This window comes from Macaca nemestrina, chromosome 2 (assembly GCF_043159975.1).
Source record: "Macaca nemestrina isolate mMacNem1 chromosome 2, mMacNem.hap1, whole genome shotgun sequence".
Lineage (NCBI taxonomy): Eukaryota > Metazoa > Chordata > Mammalia > Primates > Cercopithecidae > Macaca > Macaca nemestrina.
Window position 1 is genome coordinate 146,083,222 of NC_092126.1, and position 19,856 is coordinate 146,103,077.

The 19,856-nt window shown below is 36.3% G+C and overlaps 1 protein-coding gene across 9 annotated transcripts in view; it reads left to right on the forward strand.

Moving 5' to 3' along the window:
- The window catches only part of LOC105477634 (glutamate metabotropic receptor 7), an 898,220-nt gene that overhangs the window by 416,600 nt on the left and 461,764 nt on the right, over window positions 1-19,856 (forward strand). For all 9 annotated transcript variants that reach the window (XR_011620207.1, XR_984853.3, XR_011620206.1 and 6 more), the window contains exon 3: window positions 19,668-19,809. Coding sequence is in view for 5 of the 9 variants with exons in the window: in XM_071092123.1 (XP_070948224.1) it covers window positions 19,668-19,809 (142 nt within the window). In the remaining 4 variants the exon portion in view is untranslated. The remainder of the gene's footprint in view (window positions 1-19,667; window positions 19,810-19,856) is intronic.

Here is a 19,856-nt window from a genome sequence, read left to right on the forward strand (position 1 = left end):
GTTTTATTAATTCATGTTGTTATCCTTAAGAGCAAAGACCATCTTGTTTCCTTTCTTATACATTTTCTTCTTTTTAATTTATTCATTCATTATTTAATTAATAGATGTTGAAATTGATCCATTGATCTAAAAAACATATGTTGAGTATCTGTTTATGCTTGGTATTTACCTTGTGTTAAGGCAATAATCAAGCATAAGATGTGATTCTTAGAATCAGGTACTCAATGTCAAGAAGCAAGCATATGAGCAAGTTCAGAAATTATGATAAGAACCGTGATCAAGTATAGGAGTGAATCTGCAACAACATTGAAGACCTGAGTTCTAACATTGTGCTTGGAATACAGAGACTTCTCAGGTCTTCACTGAATGGTTAAATACAAAGTAAGTCATTTGAAAGCAGAGAAGAAACATCAAACACAATCATCATTTAGCTTTTTGGTAGGTTGGAGATTATAAATTTAAATGTTATTGAAATCTTATTGCTTTGTTCTCAGGGGAAAACAGTGACAGGTCCAATATAGATGATTTCGGTAATTCCTTTTCAACCTTGAGAATTTATGACTCTAATATCCACTTTGGGATGAATATTAAATAAAATATAAGATAATGCAAAATATAAGATAATGCTTTAGTTTTTCAACATAGGTAAGAAAACGGTATATTACAGATTTACTCACAGTTGACATAAGGGATGTGTTGATGTTCACCAAATACTGGAGTGATTTGTTAAGTAGAGGTATCAAAATCTTATTCTCTGAAAGCCTTAAAATCTAAGCAAACCTCCATTTATTTTACATAATAAAGGTGTGAACATGCGTGGATGCATTTCAGTGTGGTGGGGGTAATTTTGGCATGACTGTACTCCTCACATCTCCTCTCGCTTCATCCGTAATTCCAACTATAGAAAGTCAAGATACCAATATCTATTGAAAATAATGTGTACAGAGAGGAAATGATCTCTGTACAACTGATTGCATGAAGACTGGACATTTGACCAAACCATATGGAGAAGATGAGAACCTGAGCCAGTTAGCCATGGAGTCAGCTCTGAGAGTTGGCACCGCATCCACCAGTAGATGTGGGCAAGCTAAGGTTATGAGGGAGCAGAATCCATGAGTAACCAGAGGAAGTTATCTGTGGATAGTAGAATTCAATAGATGTGTGCAAGTAAGCAGAGGTAAGAGACCAAAGAGCCCTACAATAAAAGAGTCGGTGAGGAGCTACCTGAGACTTTCATGCCTTCTCAGCTCTACTTCCATAAGACACAGCTGAACTCTGTTTCCATTCATTGCATGCTCTTCAAGGACTCATATCTATTTTGTGTGTGTGCTTGTGGACATGGTCGTGTTTAAGTCTGTGTGTGTGAGAAAGAGATACTTATAGTCATTGAAACCAAAAGAACTGCTATTCTGAAATGCCAGTCCAGTTATGGTTAAGATTTTTCCTGCTGTGGTCATATTCAGCTATTGCCTGGTTTTGAAAACAGTAGCCTATGCCCTTCCTTACAAAACTTTGCCATGTGTGCTGGGTGTCAGGAAGGGAGACTGATGACCACAGGAGAGTCTTTCTAGCCAGTGTGATTTCCAATGTCAAGATTCATTACTATCAGAAACAGGCATATTTGCCTTGTTATAATTAAAGTGACATTACTGCTTAATTGAAAAGCCAGGGATATTTAGCATTTCATACCCTCATTCATCATAAAAAGGCCTTACCCCTTCTTTATATTTGGGGGCAAAGTTTAATTTATCTACATTAGCAAAACTCAGTAAAAGGTAGCATGCTGAGCTGGAATACCAGGACCAGTTGGAAAGTCCTTGGTCTCTGAAAACAGTACAGCTGAGTTACAATATGACTTCTTGTCATACTTTTTGTGTGACATTTGGCATATCACGTTCCCTGGTAACAGTTTTCTCATTTGGTAAATGCAGTTTTCAACTTCTTAAAATTATGATGAGAAATGTGTCACACAATTTTTAGAGCGAGTTCTGGAACCAGGGTTGTGATTCAAATCCCAGCTCCTCTACTTATTAGCCGTGTGACCCTAGGCAACATGTGCAGTGTATGTGACGACTTTGCACTTTAGCTCATGCATCTGCAAGACTGAAATCACAGTACTACCTATTTCATAGGCTGTCACGGGAAGTAAATATCATTAAACATATAAAGCACTGGATACAAAGCCCAGTAGTGCTGGCATGTAGTACAAGCTCAGAAAAGTGTTTGCAATAAGTGTTTGCAATCATAAAGTGCTTTGTAAAATTCTGTAGCACTATACACGCATGATCCTGTTTAAACAAAAGTTTCTTGAGGCACAAAATGATATGTTTCAAGTTAATGGAGGTTGCAGTGAGCAGAGATTGTGCTACTGCTCTCCAGCCTAGGCAACAGAGTGAGACTCCAACTCTACGAAAAAAAAAAAAAAGGTACTTACATAATTCCTATGCACATTACAATCTCAGAAATGCTATGTTAATGCTTACAAATGATAACTTGCTAATGGCTTAGTCTGTAATTTGTATCTCCTTCTATAAAGACCAGATAAGTAGAAATGGTGGAGAAAAATGCTCTCCTGTGGCACTGAACAGGTATATGAAAAAGCTTTTATCATCATCCCCAGACTTTCTGGTCAGGAGAAATGCATGTATTTCTAGGGATTTTAACTTGACACCTTCCACGGACACTAAATTTACTCTGAAAAGAAAAAAAATAAAAAGTGTCTGTTCTTTTTGTGCTGGCAGAGGTAATTAGGAATGGTTCTCTTTGGCATTCTCAAGTTTTCTTAAGCTTTTTCTCCTTCTCCAAGCAGGTAAGAAATAAGATAATTGATGAGGCTTTCTGATTCCATGCACTCAGGTATTTCTAAAATAAGTATGAAACATAGGAAATAAAGTATATTTTAAAATATCATTTGAAAGAGAGAACAAGGCAGAAATTTCCAGATTCTTTTTTTAAATCTTGTATTTTAATCTATGTAAATCTAATATATTTTGCAGTGCTAAAACAGGTATTTTACATGACTTCGTGATTATATTGAAAATATTTCATAAAATCTCCATTTGTGTTTCATATGTCTTCTGTCTTATTAGTGAGGGAGATTGTGCCTAAAATGTTAGAGATGGAAGATCTCAATAAATTGTGAATTTTCCTTCTATTCTCGTTTCCCTAGAAATTTATCTGTGTCACATTGACAGATGGGACGATACTTGCTAATCTATTTCAATGATCATTTATCTGCAGCTAATTATTTTCCTTTTGTAACTTCATGGGATTCCTTTTACCAAAGTTTTCCTAAGAAAGCAGATTTTAAAAAAAAATATTCCCTTTAAATTTTGTCATACTAAATATAAACATCAGACCAGCAGCATCAGCATCTTCTAGGAGGTTGTTAGAAATGTAAATTTCAGCCCCCACCCCAGACCTACTGAATCAGAGTCTGTACTTTAAAAACAGTGGGGTGTGGTGGCTCACACCTGTAATCTTAGCACTCTGGGAGGCCGAATCAGGCGGATTGCCTGAGCTCAGGAGTTCGAGAGAAGCCTGGGCAACAGGGTGAAACCCCGTCTCTACTGTCTCTACTAAAATACAAAAGAAATTAGCCGGGCATGGCAGCGTATGCCTGTAGTCCCAGCTACTTGGGAGGCTGAGACAGGATAATTGCTTGAACTCGGGAGATGGAGGTTGCAGTGAGCAGAGATTGCGCCACTGCTCTCCAGCCTAGGCAACAGAGTGAGACTCCAACTCTACGAAAAAAAAAAAAAGGTACTTACATAATTCCTATGCACATTACAATCTCAGAAATGCTATGTTAAAACATTAGAATTCCATGTTCTTCAAACTGTCAAGATGTATCTTGAAATAACAGATTAATTTATGGTCAATGGATTAAAATAATACAGATCCATTATCTTACTGTACTGGAGGTCAAAAGTCTAAAATATGCCTCAGTGGTCTAAAATCAACATGTTGGTGGAGATACATTCCTCCTGGAAACTCTTGAGAATTATGATTTTTTGCCTTTTCCAGATTGTAGAAGCTGCTGCTATGCCTTGGCTCATGGCTCTCGTCTATCCACAAAGTTGGCAGTGCAGCATCTTCAAATCTGTCTCTCCGATTGTGACTCTCTTACTTCTGTCTTTCACTTGTAATGACCCTCATCATCACTAGATCATCCAGAATACTCTCCTGTGTCAAAGTAGGCTGATTAGCAACCTTAATTTCATTTGCAACCTTATTTCCCCTTTGTCATGTAAGGTAACACACTTATAGATTCTGAGGAGTAAGGGGCGGGCATCATTAGGGTGCCATTATTCTGCCTACCACAAATAGGATCTGTGACTTAATAAATGTAGGTATTGTTGATTAGACCTAATTAAGATTGTGTCTTTTTTGCAGTGCTTCTCAAAATGTTTAATATATTAAAGCTGTTTTGTGAAACGTCAACAGTGATATATATTGTGGGATGTTCCCCAGATGTGTTTGATCACAGTACCTTTCTATTAAGATCTCCCAGAAGAGGGAAACTCATTTGAAAAATGTGGACCAGAGGAATTTACATTTATCCTTTCCATTCTATCCAAGGATTAACCAACAATGTAGACCCGGGCTTTGAGATTTATGACTAAGTTTTTATCATTGGACCTAATACTAAGTAACTTTAATTTAGGCAGATCAGATTACTCTTCTGTTTCAGTTCTGCTTGGTTTAGTGGGAAACCTACTTTCACATCTTGAGTCTACTGCTAGTTACATGACCTTGATTTTAATCTCTCTAACATTACTTTCGAAGTTCTGAGTTGTAGGGAATGGTGAAGACCATGGGTCTAGAGTCAGACAGTCTAGGTTAGAATGCTGGTGCTGGAAACTTCCTAGCTGTGTGGCTCAGAGAGAAAGGTATTTAACCTCCTTGTGCGTGGGTTTTCTCATTCTTAAAATGAAGGCAAGAGTAGTTTCAACCTTGTAAATATTTTTGTGAGTTTAAGTTAAATAATGCTTATAAAGTAGCTGATGCAAAGCCTGGCACACCCTAAATGCTCATTAAAGGTTTTGATGAGGCCGAGCGCGGTGGCTCAAGCCTGTAATCCCAGCACTTTGGGAGGCCGAGACCGGCAGATCACGAGGTCAGGAAATCGAGACCATCCTGGCTAACACGGTGAAACCCCGTCTCTACTAAAAAAATACAAAAAAACTAGCCGGGCGCGGTGGCGGGCGCCTGTAGTCCCAACTACTCGGGAGGCTGAGGCAGGAGAATGGCGTGAACCCGGGAGGCGGAGCTTGCAGTGAGCTGAGATCCGGCCACTGCACTCCAGCCTGGGCGGCAGAGCGAGACTCCGTCTCAAAAAAAAAAAAAAAAAAAAAGGTTTTGATGGAGGTTGCTGTTATTATTATTATTATTATTATTAAAAATAACTGCAAGCACCAAAGCTCTGTTCAAACAAATAAGTAGTATAAAAAGATAGGACCTCTCATGGGAATGTTGATTTAATGGATATGAAAGACTGCTTTTGAAATAGACTCTAAACAATTAATTATAAGTTAAGATTTTCTGTTCAATGTAAACCAAGGAGAAAGATTTGGAGAGGGATTTGGTTGGATAAAGAAGAGCTGAATTTAAAGACTTTGGAGGCATTATATAGCACAAAACTGCTTTCATCAAGAATATCATTTCAGAGGAATCACTATACAATTATTATCTACTTGAGCCAAATCATTGAAAAATTCTTTAAAGTTCTACACATGGACTTTACGGGCAGTTAAAAAATTCACAAAGAAGAATTATTGACATACATAAAACACTTAAGCAGGCTTTGAAAAAGAAAATAAATGGAGTTTCTGGCCCGATATTTTATTTTAAAATTCTAATAAATCCAATTTCATTTGAAAGCTGATTCAAGCAACATATAAATCAAACCAATTCAGAAGATTAGGTGTTTTAATTAAAAGTGCTGTCTATAACTTTGCAAAGTGACTGTTCAAATATAACTGGAACAGCAGTGTCAATATCTTTACTGAGAGAGGAAAACATCATCAAGAATCTTAATTTGTCTCGATTGCAGCCTAATAACTCAATTAAATTGTGATAGAAAAATAAGCTTTGAAGGAAATTGAGAGAAACACACTAATTTTTCAGATTTAATTAGCTAAGTAGAAATTACAATACTCATAATCACAGATACATGCATAGTTACAAATGCTGATTACCAAAGTACCAGAGTGTTTGGCTTCAGGAGTTAGGGGTGTGTGGGGTGTGCATGCTCACCCGTGTATGTGTGTGTGTGTGTATATACATGAGCTCTCTTGGATCTGCACACTAGTACAATCAATACTAACAATCAAGATAAATAGATCAATTCAAAATGTCAACAGAATATCACATAATTAATAGGATGAAATATGTAATCTGCTTTGAATGGAGAGATCTATTAATAGTTTGGGAAATTTAGATGGGATGAATTATAGATTTATCTTGCCTCTTTATCACAATGTAGATTTAATCAACGTTCAATAGAGCACTGGGTAAGAAACCGAAGGCTAAATTTTCATTCTCTGACTCGGGTTTACTCCAAGCCATGGCTGTTGTGACATCTTGTTTATCATGAGGGAGTTAAATATTTTTGTTTCATTATTGAAACTAGTTTTGAAATTGGGCTTAATTTATCTACTGGTTGGTCTTGGCAAATCATTTTTCACTTTACTATGTTCATTTATAAAACAAAACTGTTGTTTACTTAGGGGCATACTATGAACTAAAATCATTTTATATCAGCTTCCTCCTCTGTATTACAAAAGTATTTTCAATAATAATCATGAAATGGAACAGTTTTGAGTTCTCTGAGTTCAATTCCTTATAAAATATAATGCTTATTAAAGGATACCCAATAAAAATGATGGTAATTTGAAGCTTATGCATGTATTACTAAGACGTAATAGTTATGGCAGCAGTTATTTAGAACTTGTATTAGAGATGAGCAGACTTTGACCAGCAAGTTACATGTGTCCAGCTACTTATCATTGTAAATTTTATTTTTTTGAAATGACCATTTGCTTCTGTGTTGTCAAGAGCAGTTGTCTGATTTGGGCTACAACAGAGTTCAGTAGCTGTGAAAGAGACCATATAACCTGCAAAGTCTCAAATATTCAGTATCTGGCACTTTACAGAAAAAGTTTGCTGACTCCTAACTTAGACCAACAAAAGATTTTTAGAAGAATAGTATTTTTCCCTGACTTTGTTTAGAATTATTATTATATGATTAAGATAAAAGGCAGGTGGCTTTTAGTTGTTTCTTTTTAAAACCCCCTATGGAGAGTGCACTTCATATTGCCTGGTCATTCTAACCACCCCCATCCTAGTGTGTCTCCCATCAAACCTGTGGTGTTATTGTGTGTTTTATTGAATGAAGATCATACATGACAATCAAATAGGGCCTAATACATAGTAAACATCCCATAGTTATTATTAGTGTGCCTTCTCTTTCAAGAGCACAAAACGGTAAATTATAAGGGGTTGTTGTCCAAAAAAATACAAGTAATAGAGGAACTCCAGACTGGGGATAAAATATTGTATGTTACAGTGTGCATATACTCTCAACATCCATGTAAACTCTTCTGTTCCTTGAGGGCCAGGCCAGACTGTATGCTTTCTAGGATGCCTCCACCTACGAAATAGTTTTTTGTCCTCTTTGTTGCACTGTGATGCCAATTGTCTATTGGTAAGTCACCTCTAACCTTAGTTTGAGAGGAAAAGAAGGTTCTTGGTTCTTTATGCCTTTCCACTGTTTTACTTATCGTATTTATTTATGATTTTTTCCTTCTAATTTATCTCTTAATTTCTGAAGCCCAACGTGATTTTAGTGTGGATGGATAGAGTTTTTGGAGCTGAAGTTCATGGGGCATCATTAGCAGACAATGTGGGTTGAGTCCACACACCACATATGAATATAGCAAATCACTTTAAATCTGGATGATTATGTACATTCCTTTGATTTCTTTAACTCACAGCATTGTCAAACAGGTAGTAACCCAGCTGTGATCCTAGTCTCTAATTAAGATATTTGAATGAGAAGAAACCTGTACTTTCATTCATGGGAAGGAAATTTGCCAGAGCTCGCTTAATGCTCAAAACTCATAATCATAAAGGTGATTGCTTAGTGTAACCTAAATTAAAACCCATATTCATTGTTACAAGATTACATGTTTTTCTTAATATTTTGCATTAAACATTTAACATACGGTTTTGAGTAATTACATTTCAAAATGTAATTTGGTATTTGTCAGGCCAATTGGTAAACCTGAGGTTCATGCAATTTCTGACTTGTTATACTCTGGAGAAAAATTATATGATATCCACAAATATTCACCTCTCACATTCTTTTCTTGTGGGTGTTGCTCTGATGCTAATGTGAAATGCTGTTTATCAAAATGATTTGCAGATTCAGCTGCTTCAAAAGCTTTGATTTCATTTTTATGCATAGAACATAGCCTTCTCATTAATTTTTTATTTCATTTACTAAATTTCAATAACCCTTTGAATATGTAATGACAGAGGTGAAAATAATCTCTTATCCTCTCTTATTCTTTCTTTTTGAATTTTTTTGTGACCCCAAACATAAGGCCTTAAAAACTGGTCGTGTTTTATTCGATCACTTGTGTCTCTTTCTAGAATTTAAGGATATCTGCATGCAGGTCTCTTCCTCTCTTTTTTTAAGACTGTCGCAAATGGTTGATCAAATTTATATTGAGCTCATTAAAGGTAGGATTTTATTTATTCCTCTTTTGAGTACACTCTGTTTTTCAGAATGAAAAATCTTTCATTTCTATTATCAAAACATAATATCATTGAATATGCCACAAAAGACAAATATATTTGCAAATCCTGTGGCAAAAATAATGTTACATTGGCTTAAAATGAACAGTTAGCATCATCTTAGATAGGACTTTGGCTTTGTCGGGCACAGTTTTGGGTAAATTACTTGGGCAATGGCTGTAGCTGAATCTGTTTCCTGATTCCTGGACAGAAAAATTGCTCCCCTTCTACCCCTAAAACTGGCGTGGTTGATCCCATAGATAGAGATAAATAAAGCTATTTTCAGAATAATTCTGCCAGTAAGCTCACATCTATTTTGCAAATAAGTATACTGACATCATCTGGAGACATTTACTGCAGAAAAATCTTTCAAACTCTTAGGTGTGACCTAAGAACCTAAGTATTGAATTCTTAAGCTTGGGTAGCCCCTTTTGTGACTTGACTTCTGTTGGAATTCTCTAAAGAAAATAAAGAGGGTGAGCAAGACTTCAAGAGAAGGCCAGTAAATTGGAAGATGGAAAATCGGCTTCAAATGTCTTGTTTTATTTCATACACTGAGAAAACTCAATGAACTCTTTGCCTTCTCTTGTTAACAAGTCAATCGATCTTCTGGGACTTGGGAAGCTTTTACCCAAAGTCATCTGCTTTGATCACAAGGATGAAGAATGTGATGTTAACTAGCATCTTTGTTTACCTATTGTACTTAAGAAGCATAACTGATAAAAGTCTTAAATATTTCACTCCTAAGTAAGAAGGGGAATAATTTTCTCTGGGCTTTCTGAAAAATGATAAGAGTGACACATTTTTTAAAGCCACTAAAAGCTGGATTTATTTGTTTCCACTTATTTGCTTTGGGACATACATCCTGATAAATAGCAAGGTTTCCTTACAATGATAAATCTCACATTAAAAAAGTGCTCTAATTGATATGTGTACTCTTTCAAGTCTTAAGAGAGGTGATAGTTTGCTGCAGGACTAATATATCTTAGCAGAGACACTAAAGGTAAGGGGAACAAGAGCTGCAGATAAAGATGCTGAAAAATAGCACAATTCTTAAAGCTCAATTTATCATTTAGCATTCAGAGGTCCCCAAATCAATGAAGACTAATCATATTTTATAACTCTAATTTTGATATCTAATGTGGCAAGCTGTTATCCTAATTGATAGTATAATCTATGACAGTAGTGTTTTCTTTATATTTCTTTACAAAGTTAAATTCTGTGTATTTAAACATTACATTTACCATATGTAACAAGCCTAGAGATCTGAATATATGTTATGCCCATTCCTATTGACAGGACAAAGACTCAATCGTTCTCCTTTAAGGATACACAAAGGGAGATGTATTTGTTTGTCTGGATGAGTTGGGGTAAAATATCTGGCACTAATTCACCAAATGAAAAGATGCTATTACAAAAGAGTTATTTTTTTATTTTTTTTACCATTTAGATGACTTTGATAGCCTAGAAGACCACACTGGAGTTACAAGCTTTCCATTTATTCTGTTTTATTGACTCATTGATAGGAATGTGATGCAGGAAAGAGTGAGGGGTAGGAAGTGAAGGAAATCCTATCAGAATGTATAAGAACTGGTAGGAACATAGCTCTAGTCAAGGGTCATGTTTCTCAATTTTTGCCCTGGTCCTGCGTTTAGCTATATAGCATTGGACAAATCTATGTTCCAAGCTCCAGTCATCTCATCTGTAAAGTGGACCCATAACCCCACTTCTGTCCATCTCTGGTATTATGTGGCAGTGTTCAAAAAAGAATGGAGGCATTAAAAATGCTTTGGAACCAATAAAAGCAGTTATTATTGGGGAGAGATATGACTTTAGTGAAAGAAGCAACAAAGAATGACACAAGTACTTATTACATTATTAATGGAAAGTAGTAGTATCTAGATAATTTTAAAAACTACTATAGTATAGTACTGTAAGAAATGTACACACAGATTACTAGAAAATTCACAAAGGTCCGATAATATCCTGAGAACCACTGTCTTAGAAGTGTAATGAAATAGTGTACATATATGCCTGCTCTAAAATCCCATTGATTTGAAGTTTTCTAGATGAATCCCACATGGACAAGTTATTCTATTATCCCCTACTTTTCGTGACTTAAAATGAATAATAAAAATGCCTGCTTCTTTTTCCCCATATACATCCAGGTGAGACTGAAGAAATGAGAACTGTCACTTGTAAATACCTGCCATGTTTTAACCTCATGAATTGACCTTCTTTTTATTGTCCAAGGGTGAATAGTGGGACATTCTTACAGAGAATCTGCGTGGAGACCAGTGACAATTGATTCTGACTGCCAAGCCTGTTCAAATCACAGGGAAAACCAGTGACTGTAAAAAATCAACCAATTTTTAGTTCTGTTCAGGGAAAGGAACAGCTTGCTTTCCAAAGACTTCTTGAATTGGAGCACAAACTTGATTAACCCGCTCATGACCTGCCAAGATACCAGCTGTTGAAAAAAATGTGATGTTCCTTATTGGGATTTTGTTTATCATCTAAGCTTAGATCATTTGCAGAGGTCATTATAGTCTTGAGAGGGAATTAAAAAGAAAAGTAAACTGGTTCAACCATTGTGGAAGACAGTGTGGTGATTCCTCAAGGATCTAGAACTAGAAATACCATTTGACTCAGCCATCCCATTACTGGTTATATACCCAAAAGATTATAAACCACGCTGCTATAAAGACACATGCACACATATGTTTATTGCAGCACTATTCACAATAGTGACTTGGAACCAACCCAAAGACTTGGAACCAACCCAGATGTCCATCAGTGGTAGATTGGATTAAGAAAATGTGGCACACATACACCATGGAATACTATGCAGCCATAAAAAAGATGAGTTCATGTCCTTTGTAGGGACATGGATGAAGCTGGAAACCATCATTCTCAGCAAACTGTCGCAGGGACAAAAACCCAATTATCGCATGTTCTCACTCATAAGTGGAAATTGAACAATGAGAACACTTGGACACAGGAAGGGGAACATCACACACGGTGGCCTGTCGTGGGGTTGGAGGAGGGGGGAGGGATAGCATTAGGAGATATACCTAATGTAAATGAGGAGTTAATGGGTGCAGTACACCAACATGGCACATGTATACATATGTAACAAACCTGCACATTGTGCACATGTACCCTAGAACTTAAAGTATAATAAAAAAATAAAAATAATAAAAAAAGAAAAGTTGTCTTATTAGTATATATTCCTGTGAGAGCAAGATCTTTGTATCTTATGTTAATTTCTATATTCCCCTCATAGCAACTAAAAGAATGCCTGAAATATGAATGTTGGTTAATAAATATTTTTAAATGAATACATGAATCTAAAAATGGCAAAGAAAGTATCACAAAGTATCAACACAAAGGAAAGGAATATGACATCAGAAATCTGTAAAACTTAATTGCAGCCTCAGCTGTGATGCAGAGTTTCTCAATCATTTCCCCTTTCTGGAACAATTTCACCATCTGTAAAATGGAAGCGTTGTTCTAAGTGTTGTTTTAGTTCCTAGATTTTAAGGTTAAGTCAGCTAGCGTACATATAGCTGTGTCCAAGATTGCTTTAAACCTCAGCATGTCCTCAAGTATAATGCAAATGTTTCTCAGGCAAAATATTGCCTGAGATAAAATGATAAAATTCCTGAATACATTTTATAGAGACTTGCTGTTCAACATTTCTTGGCTGAAAGATATGATGGATTCATTCCTCATTAGCATGTGCAGATAAAACATGCATTCTGCTCAGAATGAGAGGTGTGGTCCTCACTGGCAGGGAACAGAGAGTTTTTTATCTAAGCGTTCAGTTTCCTGTGGTTTGTCTTAGGAAGTCTTGTGTACTTCCACCCCAACCCCACCAGCCTAACCTCTGCTTTTTATTATACTTTACTGCAACCATGCTTATCTATCTGTTCCCCAAAATGTTCCCTAGATTCTGGCTGCTGAACGCTTTTGGGGGTGTTCATCTGTCCTTGCTTCCTGTCTTCTTTCTTTCCTTTCTCTCCCTTGGCAATCCAGAAAGGGGTATGGACGTGTCAAAGATCACACAGAGAGCTAGAGGCTAAGAAAGATCAAGAACCCTGTACTCTTAACTCTCAATGCCTCTATCACCAAAATCTTTGTCCACCCCTCCCCACCCCCAGGTGCTCTTTCCAGTTTCTTTGTGGCCATTTACACTGTTCCACTGTCTCCCTCTCTCACCTAACAATCTTGTCCACAAATCCATGCAGGTGCCAGCCACACCCTCTTCCCAGCATCCTCACTGCCGCAGTGATTCCTTGGGACTCTTAACTTTGTAATTTTCTTGACTTTTTTTTTTTTTTATATTCAAGAATTTTCTTTTCTATACTGAGCTTGGAATGTTTTGAGGTAAAGATCATTTAGGACTGTGTTCAGTTGCAAATAAGAGAAAACTGACTGCTGTGAGTTGACACGAAAAGGTGTTTCATTTTCTCTCATATCAGGAAGTAGGTGGGTGCTAACAGTATTTATTCTGTTCAATGGTGCATGATGTCAGGGACTCTGGTTCTCTCTCTTTTTCTGGTTTACCAGTTTTAAGGAATTGGTCATCCTTTTGCTGTGTCCTAGTGGTGCCAAGAGGACAGTAATAGTGCAGACATCATAATATATAGAGGGTTAGAGGAAAAGTCATGCCAGGTTTCTCTCTCTCTCTCTCTCTCTCTCTCTCTCTCTCTCTCTCTTTCCCCCTCCCTCTGTTTTTACCATGGGAGTAAAACTTTTCCCAGAACTGACTCTAGGAAATTTCTCCCTCTTTTGTGGGTCACGTGATTATTTGTAGTTGAAAAGAGGCTGGGAGATTGGGAAACATACTTGACCCCTTTTGACTGTGATCAGTGATGAGCGGTTGTGTGGGACTGGATGCCTCACCACCCTAAAACCAGGAATCTCTCAGCAAAGATGGGAGGAGAAATGGAGGTGATATGATTTGACTGTGTTCCCACCCAAATCTCCTCTTGAATTGTAGCTCCCATAATTCCCACATGCTGTGGGAGGGCCCCAGTGGGGGATAACTGAATCATGAGGGCAGTTCCCCCATACTGTTCTGGTGGTGGTGAATAAGTCTCAGGAGATCTGATGGTTTTTTAAAGGGAAACCCATTTCGCTTGGTTCTCATGTTTTCTCTTGTGTGCTGCCATGTAATATGTGCTTTCTGCCTTCTGCCATGATCGTGAGGTCTCCCCAGCCATGTGGAACTGTGAGTTCATTAAAGCTCTTTTTCTTTATAAATTACCCAGTCTTGGGTATGTTTTTATCAGCAGCATGAAAACACACTAATGCGGGAGGGTTGGACTGTCTTATTCACAATGACCTTGACCTTTCAAAGTTAACCCCTCTCTTCCCTCCATTAAGTGTCCTTCCTTTCACAGACATGTAACATCTCATTTGAAATTGAATTTCTTTTATAAAACCTTTGGTGATTCCTCTAACAAGACGTGTTCTATGTATGTTTATCTCCTTTTATAATATGTATTCTCTTCTCCTCTTAATCTGTGGAGTATGTGAGGACAGATCACTGTCTTGTCATTTAGCTTAAAGTATTGAAAGATTAAAACCTCAGTACTACTCTGCCATTCAGTTGTGATTTGAGGTGAGTTATTTTATTTCAGAATGCCTCTTTTTTTCTCCCCATTCATAAGGTGGTATAATCATTGAATGTGTTAATAGATAAGAAGTACTTAGAATAGCATCAGCACACAGACAGAACTCATGGGACCCAGTCCTTCAACTATGATTAATATTATCTCTGTTAAACTCTTTGGACCGAGGAGAATGTAGTGTGCTGACTTATCACCATTACTGAGAAATAAGCTAAGTGATATTCAGATACCAGATATGTGTGTGTGTGTGTGTGTGTGCAATGCACAATTCCATTTTTTGCTGGTAGGTACATGGGACCATCATTGTTGTCTCACAGTGACATTCTTGGTATGGCTTCAATGTTTGTGTTGATGTCATCTACTCACAATATAAGTGTATTTTTAAACCTACCACATTCTCTTATGGATCTGAGGCAAATAAGGGGTGGATTGTCTTTCCAGCAGGTACAATTCAAGCCTTCCAAGAACTGATTTTCAAAACAGCATGTTTATTTCTCTTTCTCTGTTTTCCAGTTTTCTTTCGTTTTTACATTTTAGCTTTGCGAACAGGTTTATTCCCATTACCATGTTAATAGCCAATCTCTTCTGTTGAGGTGTTTAATTTTGCTCACCTGCGGGCAATTCCCTGTAAGAGGGGATGAGCATCTCAATTCTGCAATCATGAAACTCTGCACATCAGTTCCCCCAGTGTACACCGGGTGAGCCCTCAATCTATGTGTGCAGACTGCTCCTCTACTAGACATGTTGCCAAATGGAGTTTGCTCCAATTTGCTTAATCATTCAGCTGTAATTGAATCCTGATGGGAAGCTGGGTTTCCGTACAAAATTATACCCCTTCTCTTGCTGAGAAGGTGGTAAAGTAACCATTTCTTCTCCCCAGGAGTCCCAGGACAGTTTGCAGATGGTTTCATCCCACCATTCTCCATAATGCTTTCCAGACTTGGAGGAATCATGGTATTGAGACTGTAGTCGCCATTGCCCAGGGATATATCTGTTGCTGGCTCTCTGTACCATTGTAAGCTTTATAACAAAGCACAATGATTTACCCTTTTCTTCCTTTTCGCTATGCCACCTTCCTAAGAGCTCCTCAAAAAATGTTTGGCAAAAATATCATTGAACAAATTTTACTTCTACCCAAGTAGGCTACAACCAGTATGGAGACACCCAGGTGAACATGTCTCAAAATCTGACCACCTGCAGCAGTTTCACGTAGAGCAGTGTGGGCCCAAAGCTAGCGGCATCAGCATCACCTGGGAAGCTGTTCCAACTCCAAATTCACAGGCTTTACTCAAACTGACTAAGAATCTCTAGAAGTGGGGATCAGAAATGTGCTTCACAAGCTCTTCTGTAAGTGTGAATTCTGGTATTTTGTTTGATTGTTTGTGTTTTTATTGCTGAGTGTAAGAGTTATTTATATATTCTGGATACATTCTTTTATCAAACATATACTTTTAACCAAGTCTCTGACTTGTGCTTTCGTTTTCTCAATGCTGTCTTTCACGGAACAAAAGATTTAAATTTTCATAAAATCCAATTTATCATGTTTTTCTTTGTAGATTGTGCTTTGGATGTTATGTTCAAAAACTCATTGGCAAAATCCAAGGTCATATTGATTTTCCCTTTGTTTTATTCTAAAAGTTTTCTAGCTTTATATTTTACACTTGAGTCTATTATCCATTTAGAGTTAATTTCTGTATAAGATATAAGGCAAGGTTTATTATTTCTGCATAAGAAAATCCAATTATTTTGGCATCATTTGTTGAAAAGACTATTCTTTTTCCTTTGATTGCCTTTGCATGTTAGCCAACAATCAGTTGACTATATTTGTGTTGGCGTACTTCTGAGGCTGTATTTTCTTCCCTTTGTTCAACTATCAATACTTTTTACCAACATTATACACTGCTTGATTCCTGTAGCTTCAAAGTAAGTCTTAAACTTAGGTGGTGTGAGTCTCCAATTTTTTTATTTTTCAGAATTGTTTTGACTATTCCATTTCCTTTGCCCTTCCATATAAATGTTGTTAGATGTTGAAATCTACAAAAATAAAAAAAAATATTTACGGAAAGTTTGATATAGATAGCATTGAATCTATAGATAGATTTGGGAAGAATTTACTTACATGTTTAAAAATATATTTTAGCCATGTTTTATAGTTTTCAGCACACGGACCTTGTACATATTTTGTTGCCTAAGTAGGACTGGTTTTTTGGTGATACTATTAAATGGCATTGTGTTTCAATGTAAAATTCCAGTAGTTCCTTGCTGATACGTGATTCACTGTTGCTTATTGAGTTTCATATCCTGCAACCTTGTTTAAGGAACTTATTCCAGGAGATTTTTTGATAGTTTTTTTTGGGGGAGTGGGGGATTTCTATGTCATATGTAAATAGAACTGATTTTACTTTTTCCTTTGAAACATGTATATAGTTTGTTTCTTTCCCCCCCTCATTTTGGCAAGAGTTTATAGTACAGTATTGAACAGGATAGGGCAACTTGCCTTGCGGTGTCTTACTATTAAATGTGACGCTAGCTGTAGGCTTTTTGTAGATGCCTATTCTTGGGCTAAAGAAATTATCTTCTAATTCTAGTTTACAGAGTTTATTATTGTTATTATAAATATATATAGAGATAATTTTGTTAAGTACTTTCTCTGCATGTATTAAGGTGCTCATGTTTTTTCTTAGTCTGACAATATGTAAATAATGATTGATTTTTCAAATAATTAATTAGCCTTTTGTTCTTTGAATAAAACCCACTCAGTCTTAATCTTTTTTAAAAATGTGTTGTTGGATTTGTTTAGTTAAAATATTTTTAAGAATATTTGCAAATATGTTCCAAGTAATATTGTCTGTATTGCTTTTTTTTTTTTGGTAATTTTTGTTTAGTAATGTCTTTTCCTGGTTTAGGTATTAGGTAATACTGATCTCATAAAATGAGTTATGTTCTCTCTTCTTCCATTCTCTGGAAGAGATTGTGTAGATTATGTTTTATGTATTCATTCACTGATAGAATTCATCAGTTAAACCATCTGAGCCTGAATCTTTATTTTCTGAAAGATTTTTAAATGACGAATTTGGCATTTTTAATTTACATAGGACTATTCAGATTATTATGCATTCAGTTGTGGTACTTTGTATCTTTCAAGGAATTCTTTCATATCATTTACATAGCTGAACTTATTGATGTAGAGTTATTACTAATATCCTCATATTGTGTTTGGATATCCATGAGATCATCAGGGTTACCCTTCTTTCATTCCTAAATAGGGTCATTTGTTAGTTCTCCATTTTTGTCTCAGTCTGCATTTCATATCTATCAATTTTATTTATATTTTGAAAAAAAGCAACTTAAAAAATAATAATAAAAGAGCTGGGATCTTGCTATGTTGCCCAGACTGGTCTCCAACTCCTGGGCTTAAGTGACTCTCCCTCCTCAGTCTCTTGAATAGCGAATCTGTAGGTTTTCACAATCATGCTCTGCTAAAAATGCAGCTTTTGATTTCATTGTTTTTCTCTATTATATTTCTGTTTTTAAACTCATTGATTTTTTTGCTTTACCTTTTATTATGTCCTTTCTGTTTTTTTTTTTTTCCTTTGGTATTTACTCAGTTATTTTCTCTTAAAGTGAAAGTTTAGATTGCTGATTTTAGATGTTTCTTCTTTTCTAATATAAACATAATGCCATGTTTCTATCTAAACACTGCTTTAGCTGTAACTTAATAATTTTGATATATTGTACTTTCATTTATATTTAGCTCAAAATATTTTTAAATTTACCTTGACACTTCTCTTTGACCCATGGGTTATTTTGTAGTATATTGTTTAATTTCCAAGTGTTTGGAGATATTCCTGTTATCTTTCTGTTATTGATTTCTACTTTGATTCTGTTATACTCTGAGAAAATACTTTGTATTATTTCTATGCTTTAAAAATGTTTTTTGTATGGCTCAAAATATGGTCTATCTTAATAAAAGTTGCATTTGTGCTTGAAAAGAATAAGTGCATTTCTGTTGTGTGGGTTGTCAGTTAGGTCAAGATGATTGATAGTTTTGTTGGGTGTTTATATGTTAAAGAAGGACCACAGGTGATTCCATGTATGCTGAAAGTTGAGAGCCACTTGGAGTGAGCTAACACTAATTGGGATTCCAGTGTAATGAAGGCTTAATTTTGTATTTGATTTTATATTTGTCCATGTTTGTGGAAGTCTAGAAGCTTCCACCCAGTTGTCCATGTTCTAGGTTTGAGCTTATTGATTACAAATATCTCCTAAACACATTACACATTAGAGTAAGGTTTTTTACCTGTCTCTGTCCCTGGATCTTGTGCCCCTTGCATGGCCATTAGGGTTTTTCTATAAATATTTCCTCCATCCTTTTCATCGATACTGGCTTTTAAGTGTGTTTTATAAAATGCTAGATTGAGGAGCAGCTGCTAAGCAAGAAGCAGGGAAGTAAGATGTACACACATTGCTTAGTAAACTGATGAGTATTTCTCCATCTTGAAATTCATAATGCCAGTGAATACCATACTGGCTCTGACAAGTTTGGAGTTAACACATCTCTATTCCTCCCTTTCCCTAACATAAAATGAGCAATATTAAATACTTTGTCAGATTTTTGAGAAGACTAAATGAGATAACATCTGTAAAACACTTGATGACTTGGGCACATAGTATGTTGTCAATAAGTGTTTGTTACCATGATTTACTGTAGTTGGTGTTCTTGATTTTAGTTTATTCCATTTATTCCACTGGAATTGATCTTTAAAAATAGAGGTGGGTGAAAAGGGAAAAAAAATTCTGGGAATGCAAACACCACAAAAGTCACAGATACACAGAACTTTACCTGTTCCAATTTCTTTATTGTAGTTTCCTTTTTGTAGTGTTAGTAAGGGGTATTGCATTCAATTCAAAAACCTTCTTCAACCTAGCCACTTTTTCTTCCTACCTAAACCTGCCTCCTCTGAAGTAATATCATTGGTATTGCTGGGAATCATTAGATATTTGTAAGTGTACTATAAGGAGAATGTCATGCAATACCATGGAAAGTGCATTAGGTATGAACAACATCTCAGGACTCAGCATGATGTCTTATGCCATCCTCGCTTAGCAACAGCATCAAGGAAGTATTGTGTATCCAGGATTCAGAATCTCCTCATCTACCTTCCTTGGCTGCTTTGACATCCCTGTGGAAGCATTCTTGACACTATGTTTTCTTTTCTTAAACAGGTGGACTCTGCATTGCCCAGTCTGTGAGAATCCCCCAGGAACGCAAAGACAGGACCATTGACTTTGATAGAATTATCAAACAACTCCTGGACACCCCCAACTCCAGGGCCGTCGTGATTTTTGCCAATGACGAGGATATAAAGTAAGAATAACTGGTGACATTTGTTAATATGCATGTTGTAACTTTAG